Source organism: Limulus polyphemus, unplaced genomic scaffold (assembly GCF_000517525.1).
Source record: "Limulus polyphemus unplaced genomic scaffold, Limulus_polyphemus-2.1.2 Scaffold679, whole genome shotgun sequence".
Classification (NCBI taxonomy): domain Eukaryota; kingdom Metazoa; phylum Arthropoda; class Merostomata; order Xiphosura; family Limulidae; genus Limulus; species Limulus polyphemus.
This window is the reverse complement of record NW_013666289.1, coordinates 260,207-269,348: the sequence shown is the minus strand read 5'-3', so window position 1 is coordinate 269,348 and position 9,142 is coordinate 260,207. Positions and strand designations below refer to the sequence as shown.

Here is a 9,142-nt window from a genome sequence, read left to right as displayed (position 1 = left end):
CTAACAAGTGTTCTGTTTACTTAAAACTGCCATGGATTGGTAACATTTCAACAAAATTTGAAAACAACTGAAAACGGCCATTACTAAATATTTTCCTGCAGTGAACCCCTACTGTGCTTATTCCACACGCAAGCTGTTGCCTGCAACACACAAAGATGGGATACCTACTACACAGAAAAGTATGGTTATTTATGAATTCTCGTGCCACTGCGAATGTCAGTACGTAGGTCGCATTTCACAAAGATTGCAGGATGGAATTAAACAACATATACTCACATCCATAAGAAATAAGAGTGTGAAAGAAAAGAATTTACCATGTCGCTCCTGTAAAACAACAGTTCTACCACCAAAATGTGAATCAGCGATTGGCCAGCATTTACTAGTGAACCCGACTTGTGCTGACAACTACACAGATAGCAGGTTTAAAATTATTGCAAATGGTCTGTCAACTTTTCATCTCTATATTTTGAAAGCCACCTTTTTTAAAACACATAAGCCTGTCCTTTGCCGCCAAAAAGAATTCCTATACAATCTACCCATCCTTCAGTAGGTCTATGACATTTCCTGATTGGCTTAAGGCTATGCTAATCAGTGATTGCCTTACCGGCCTACGTTGATCTGACTCATTTTATAAGTTTGTTTGTTTGTTTTTAAGTTAAGCACAAAGCTACACAATGGGCTATCTGTGCTCTGCCCACCACAGGTATCGAAACCCGGATTCTAGCGTTGTAAGTCCGCAGACACATTTTATAAGCTGTACTATTTCCTATAGATCATTTTCCAGACGGTTCTGCTATGATTAGTGTCTGGCGAAAAGCTTCAGCAGATATTTCCTTTGCAACATCTCAACCAACAATTGGTCCAGTTATCAACGCTATTTTCACGTTTTGAACAACTCGACTTTCAAGATCTACATATCTACGTGTGCCGATGTTTCCGTTTATCAACGTTATATTTTAAGATCTGCGCAAGAACTCAGCTAACAGATGTTTCCGCATATAAAAGCTGTCTTCAAGTTTTGTACACCAGAAAAACTTTTCAAATATCAGATTTTTGAATTGACATTGCATCATAAGCTGAAAGCATATACCAAGTTATGATATTATTTTAAGTGAACAGAGTGATATTAGTGAACTGTATAAGATATATAATTCTTGTAAAATAGTCAGACGTAAGAGTTTAACACATTTTTTTCACTTTTAATATTTCAGTTCTTTACTCTCAGTAGTGGTTATTCTGGTGGTTACTGGTACTTCGGTTGATATTTCATCTTGTTGGATAACAGATTCAGGAAAACAGCCTAAAAGAGGTTTGTAATTTATATCTATCTTGCTGTCTATCTACGCCTTCAAATGGTTTGTGTCGTATTTACGATAAAAATAAACAGGTGATGTTTTTTTTTCACATAATAATACTGGCTAGAAATAAATAAGGGGATTTGTTTATGCTTCATATATCACAGGTTTCGCTACAAAAGCCTTGCTGTGTTTCTCTTTGGTCAAAAATTGGAACAAACTGATGGACACAAGAGCTAACCAGCAGATGGAAACACTGAACGGAATGAAGATGTTTAGCATGTTGTGGGTCATCCTGGGTCATACTTATTATTTCGTAGAACTATTTTCCGCACGTACGTACAAGTTTATCTTCATACTCTCTATCTAAAGATTGTACTAGTATTTATTATATCTTAAATGAAGACTAGTGATTGTACTTGGAATAACCTGACTAACTCACTGTAAGTTGGCTGTGGTGTTTCGAATAACGTCTGCCTTTTTACTGAAGACTTTATGTGGTATTTCGAATACCATCTATGCTTTCCTATAAGATCTGCCGTAGAATTTAATATATCTTCTGTATCTTCGCTTAGGATTGTCGGTGATACTTAAAACGGCTTCTACTCTTTTTCTTAATTGTCTGTTGTGGTATATAGAATAACATATATACTTTTCAAAAATTTGGTAATTGTATTTAAAATAGCTTCATACATTCAAAAAGGAGTTTCGGTAGTATTTACAATACTTTTTGAACTTTTCTAAAGACTGGTAATTATATGTAAAATAGCTTCAGTATTCCTAATAAGAATTTTCAGTTATACTTAAAATACCTTCAGCGCCTTTACTCAGTAATTAAAGTGGTATTTGTATAAGTTAAGTATTTCCATGTCGGTGCTAAACACACTTAGGTCTAATATTGAAACACTGATGATTTAGTTAACATATTTTTCAACAGGGGATATTTACAAATCTTTCTTCTCTATGAACAACGTGCCATTCCAGATTATTTTGAACGCCTGGCTTGCAGTGGACACGTTCTTTTTCCTTGGGTTAGTATTTAACATGGATCACTATGTAAACGTTCCAACATTTCTAGCTGAAACTTGAATGATTTCTAAACCACTATGCCAACATAAAATGCCTGATAGTTTCAATTAATTCATCCTCGTTGCCATTATCATTTAAATTTGTGGTGTTCTTGTACTCAATTTCTTGTTCCGATTATTAGAGTCCCTTTTCTCCAGCCTGATATTAGTTCATATACAAATACTTCCAAATGTTTTTTGATAAATGTATTTATCTTGTCGTTTGGTAATGATCTCGGGTATTGTTTAATAAAATAATTCATACAAAATATCTACTCATTCCTCAGTGAGTTTTATTTTTCCATATGTTGTGTTAATGGTTTAGGATATAGTTTCAGTTTTTTGTCCGTTTGTTTTAGAGCAAAAGCACATCGTGTTATTTGCTGTGCCCATCACGGGAAATCGAACCCCGGATTTTAGCACTGTAAGTCCGCAGACTTACCGTTGTCCCACCGGGGGACAATAGTTTAAATAGAAAAGCTTCCAATCACTTATCAGGGAGCTTCCTTATAGCTTCTTACCACCTGAGATTCACTTAAATGTAGTCATATTTAGTATTCTTCAGCGCGTTTTGCTTCAAGATTAATGTAAGACTTAATATTCCCTATTTAGTGATTTCTAACCTGTTTTATTTCAAGATAATTTGACTGGAGGTGGCTACGTTCAATATTTACTAGCTGTTTTTTTTTCTTCAAAGTAATGTGGTTGCATTTAGTATAATGTGATTAAGTTTAGATGCATTTAGTGTAATGTGATTAAGTTTAGATGCATTTAGTGTAATGTGATTAAGTTTAGATGCACTTAGTGTAATGTGATTAAGTTTAGATGCATTTCGTGTAATGTGATTAAGTTTAGATGCATTTTGTATAATGTGATTAAGTTTAGATGCATTTAGTATAATGTGATTAAGTTTAGATGCATTTAGTGTAATGTGATTAAGTTTAGATGCATTTAGTGTAATGTGATTAAGTTTAGATGCATTTAGTGTGATGTGATTAAGTTTAGATGCATTTAGTGTAATGTGATTATAAGTGTAGATGCATTTAGTGTAATGTGATTAAGTTTAGATGCATTTAGTATAATGTGATTAAGTTTAGATGCATTTAGTGTAATGTGATTAAGTTTAGATGCATTTAATGTTTTTTAGTATGGATCTGTTTTTTATTCTTTTGCGATATGGTTTGGTTTAAAGTAGTTACATTTGTTCACAAGTGCGTGTTTAATTTTACATTTTGCAAAGTAATGTGGTTAAGTGTCTTTAAATATTTCATGGTCTAGAACGTTTTTTGGCTGTATCGCAGCGACAATATTATATAACCTTAATGCTATAGTGAATAAAGTTTTGATGTTAATTTGTCTAGTATTTTATTATTAAGAGGCTTGGTCATGACATATGGAGTCCTAAAAAAGATGAAAAAATCTGGAGGACAGTTGAACTTACTTATTGAAATATTGCACCGTTATTTAAGGTGAGTTTATCACATTTAAGTACATATAACGTAATGTGCACGTTATTCTTTAAAGCACCTAGCCAATTCTAACTGCTATATTTAAGGTTTAAACGCTTACCAGTGCGAAAGTCTTAATAGCAGCTTTTCTACAAAACTGTTAATATATTATTTATCATTATGTTACTATTTCTCCAAATTTATTACGAGCTTGCCTATAGCAAAGTTCAAAGATGACGTAGTATTACATTAACATACATTACACCAAAAGATTCAAGGGACAAAATTGATAGGAGCAAAACCCACGCAAATTATATGTTTTTAGCTAAGTATATGTTTAACGTGTTCAGTTGTAAGCTTGCATGGTTATTTCGACGCATTTTGCATGTGATATTCACCTTGGAAGGACGGTATCTTCAATTCTTCTTCGCGTATAATTATTTACTGATTTGCTATTTTGGTATTCACTCTTCGATTTTAAAAACATCTTGGTCATGATCTTCCATGTTTTGATGTATTCAGGCTCATAACTGGATGTCGTGTTGATATCATAGCAACTCAACTATATTGCTTGGCAGTCTGGACAAGGTTATGGAAGGTCAACTGTGCCACATAATATCCATTATTTGTACAACAGGACCGCTAAGAATCACCAGTTCACTTCCCATGGACTTAATATAGACAGTCAGTAACCAACTGATAAAAAACATATTCTATATGTCTGGCAAAATTCATAAAACCTACTTCAGTTCTGTAGTTGACTACACAGCACTGCAAAATTTAGTTGGACTTTCACTGAGTTTGCTAGGAATGGAAGCAAATCCCTTGGGTTTCTATACCTTTTTGAACGGACAAAATACCTCTAGGAGAGTGAACAATATTTAATTGGGTCGAACATGGCCAAGTGATTAGGGCGTCTGGACTATGAATCCGGGGGTTCATGATTCGCGTCTCGTTACCGATCAGTCGAGGTTTTATGCCTCTACCAATCATCCATTTGGTGAAGGGAGAATGCATCAGTATGAATGAGTCTAGATCTTATTATACTTCCGAAGATGGTCGGTCGTATTTAGTGCTTGACGACATATTGACGTGGTATTGGGCTCAATTCTACGATCATTTGCGGTTGTAAACGAACCAGATTTTCTCCTAATGCAGGATAATGACTAAAACCATTTCTACTAAGATTTTGATGGACTTATTTAGCAACAATCTATAGAAGTCAAAGGCTGTTGATAGTGGTGGTAATTTTAGCACAAAGCTACACAATAGGTTATCTGAGCTCTGATCACAACTGGAAATCGAATTCCACATCTTACGATTGTAAGTTCGGAAACTTACCCGTTGACCCCACCAAGGTACTAGAATTCATGAAATGGCCAGCAAAAGTTTCGTACCTAAATCCAAATAATACTTCTATAGTAGGACTTCCTCATCTTACCATGCAACGTCAGAAATCTTGGCGTTACATTGACTGTCTTAGTGATGCTCTTAAACATTCAGCGCTGTTGTTAATTTGTTTGAAGAAAAATGCAATTGTAAAATCTTACCAATGTACAGCTGTACGCAGTAAAAATGTTTTGTTAAATTTGAATTGTCTAAGGTTGTATCTGGTAAACAATGGCGCTAGGTTTAAAACATCTGAAGTTGTATTCCATTAACTTCGTATTGTTTATTAGCTTTGACACATTTATCGCCTAATATTCTGTAATCCTAGCATACGTACGATGGAGAAGGTGTGAATTATTATACCTGATACTCTTACTTTAACTAATATAATTTATTTCGAAAATTCATTGCTTAACCTCTTCTACAAATCTCGTCGATTTGGTCATTCCAGGAATTATGAGTCTTTGAATTTGACTCAGGAATAAAATAAGCGTTCTGTGAGTAAACAAGTTGAAATGTTTACATCAAGTTAAACTAGAATGGCAGTCAAGTACCTAGTAGCATCCAGCTCAATGTCAGTTGAGCGCAAGTAAATTTGATAAACTTCATGGTACTTGAAACATTTTCAGTTTTTCCTTATTTTTTATGGTTTGGAACTTTTATTGATATATCATCATATAAATGTAGGATTTTGTATTGTCGTAGCTCAATTGGCTCACCAATCTGTAAGGTAAAAACTAGAGTAACAATAAAAGCCCCCAAGAATTATTACACTCATGAGATAGAATTACTCACAGATATGTGCACTTTCTTTAAAAGGGAGAATAATCATAAATCTACCTTTATTAAGATCATTTTCTTTATGATTTGATCTATCAGGGCAATCCTTTAGTAACGTTAGAATTGAAACTAGTGGTTTAGTTTTGACCTCTTTTAATAATTATAATAGTAATTACAAAAACTTCTTAAATACAAGTTCAGAAGAATTTGAAGCTTTCAAAAAATCTTCTAAGTCAAATAAAGAGAATGGTGTTCTTATTCTAGATATAAGTGATTATTTAAGAAAAGCAAAAGAAATTGTAAGTAAGTCGGCTAAATTTGTGAAATTGCAATAAATACGATCCTACTGACGAAAGGGAGGTTAAATTGCAACGATATTTAATACAACAGAAGAAAGATAACATTTTCAACGAAGGACAATATATGAACATTAGACAATCAGGGAGTCATCCAAACATCTTTTATGGGTTACCAAAAGTTCACAAAGCAGAATGCCCCTTACGACCGTAGCATCCAATACTGAAACTCACAATTATGCTTTAGTAGGTTTTTTTGGTAGACATTTTAAAGAAGGAAGTTCACCACGAATGAATACATCTTAAAAGACAATTATGGGTTCGTTCATTAAATTCAACAACTGAAGTTTGACAGTAAAGTTCATTGTGCCAGCTTTGACATTGAATCATTATATACTAATATACCATTAAAAGAGACCATACAGGTGAGTGCTGATCTGATTTACAAAACTAGTTCCAACAAAGTAGGCAATCCAAAATCAGTTTTTTAAACTAATAAGTTTGGTTACTAAAGGGTTTCATTTCGTTTTGAAGGGAAAAGTAATATGATTAGATTGAAGGTGTTGCCATGGGTTCAGGGTTGGCACCATCTCTCACCAACTTGGTTTGTATTTCCACAAAAAAATAGTTGTAAAACTGCCCACAAGAGCTTAAACCTTTTACTGTGTGTATGTAGATGACACTTTCACTATTTTTAAAAACTCGTTTACAATATCTGATCAGCAAACACAGCAATATGGAGTTTACTGTAGAAAATCAGGAGGGTCATAAACTCCCATTCTTAGACACTCTAGTTAATGAAAACAGTGTATAATTTAAATGTGAAGGGTAACACAAAAAACTTTTACAGAATTATATTTTAACTTTACAAGTTTCATTCCTACTATTTTTAAAGAGAATGTAGTTAAAATCAAGACACACGGTAGTATGTCGTGCGGCCAAAACAACCTGCTGCAGGACACATTGTGTGCTATTAACAGGAGTGATAGTTTAGCGATTTTACACCTTCTGTATCTCGAACTGTGATAATCCAAACTATCACATATTTTCAGTGAATATGCACTAATTAACTCTTACTTCACATACCAAATTTCAAGGCAATCTATTGAGAATATTTGAGATATAACACCTCTAATTTTGATTGAGTTTCTTCCTATTTTTTTTCTTCACACCAAAAGTACGGAAAATTTATTTGATAAAAAAACATACTTAACTTTTATAGATTTTTTTTTCAAATTTCATACACTGATAGATCTTTCTAACCTATAATTAGGAGTCTCATTTGGTGTAAATATAAACCACATGTGCAAAGTTATTTAACAAAAACCGCTTAAAATTGACGAAACGTTTTGCAAAAAGTCACGAGAGCTATCGGTTTAAGATTTTTACTACAACTTCACCTAAGAGTAAAAGTGGACCTTTTTTAGTTTTTGTCATTCTGATTAAAGACAGCTGATTCATAGCAGCAAAACTATAAGGTTAAAGAACGTGCAGATAAATAAGTATTGCTTAGGCCAAGCAAACTAGATTAGTAGTTTCTAGATCAAGTTTTCAAAAGAATCATATGAGTGGACGGTTATTATTAATTATTCATTGCCAACCTTTCCGTACAAATTTACTAAATTTTATGAAATTATTCTAATTAAAGAGCGTTTAGCGTCGCGTGATATTAGCTCAAACAATTAGCATAAATAATGATGCTTGATACAGCTGTACCGATTGCATGGGGGTGATGACAAGAAACTGTTAATCTAAATTCCATGGCGTTGCTATAAAGGAAGCTATTAACACTATTTAGAATGGAAAAACAACCACCATATACTTTAAAGAGTCTGGTTGTTCTGTAAAGTAAAGGTCTGCTCTGAATAATAGGATTGCGATCATAAAGTTAATGTGGGTTACTATCGAGTGTCACTTTCTTACTTGCTGTGGTTTGTTGGTTTGTATTGACAAAAAGTCATGCTATCTAACCAAAAACACTTTAGGTGTGAAAAAAGGTATGGCCAAAAAACAATTGAGGGTGTTACTTAAAGGAATGAAATCAAAATTGGCGGCCAAACTGATAGCTACACTTATAGCATTGATGAGGATTTTACAGCAAATATTCATTCATTAGTTAGCCAGGCCGCATATTTTGTTTTACCCACCATCATGCCCCAAGTTGAACAACAAATTCTTTAAGTGTAGCTACCAGTTTGGCCACCAATTTTGATTTCATTCCTCAAATCACAAACTCAATCATTTTTTTTTTGGTCGCACCTTTTTTTCACACCTAAGGTGTTTTTTATTAGATACTTTTCACCGTGCTTATAAGGCATCTAGCACTTATGATGGTTTATATAAAGAATTTATAAATATCAAAAAATTTTTGTGTGTAAAAATGATTTTCCAAGTTAACTTTTTTCATAGAATATTTCGCTGTTATCTAAATAAGCATAGCGTTGTAACACATTGTACTATTGATATATCTAGAAATCTTTGGTTATTAGTCTACTCTATATTTGTAAATACTATTTGATCATTAAGAATCAGCTGAAAAATGTTATCCGAAGGGTATACAGCTGGGGAGTATTTTCAAACCTAATTGTCACCTTAGTTCTTTCTTTAAATTCAAATCCTAACTTTACAATCTTATTTAGTTGTCCATAAATTTAATTGTCCCTGCTGTCAGCAGGGTTACATTGGTTCCACTAATATAAAGTTGTTGACACGTGTGAAAGAACATGCTAACCTAAGATTACCAGTTGAGTCTAATATGCTTGTACATGCCCTAAGTAAATTTGTTTAAAATCATGGCTAGGGCCAATGCTGAACAGAGACTCTGAATAAAGGAGAGTTTGGTTTATGGCCGCAGTTTATCAACAATG

At 33.5% G+C, this 9,142-nt stretch overlaps 1 protein-coding gene across 1 annotated transcript in view; it reads left to right on the top strand.

The window, feature by feature from the left end:
• Positions 1-9,142, top strand: part of LOC106459908 (nose resistant to fluoxetine protein 6-like) — a 37,377-nt gene that overhangs the window by 12,526 nt on the left and 15,709 nt on the right. Inside the window, exons 5-8 of the mRNA XM_022386478.1 lie at positions 1,212-1,309; positions 1,463-1,630; positions 2,233-2,326; positions 3,739-3,831. Of these exons, the coding sequence (XP_022242186.1) occupies positions 1,212-1,309; positions 1,463-1,630; positions 2,233-2,326; positions 3,739-3,831 (453 nt within the window). The remainder of the gene's footprint in view (positions 1-1,211; positions 1,310-1,462; positions 1,631-2,232; positions 2,327-3,738; positions 3,832-9,142) is intronic.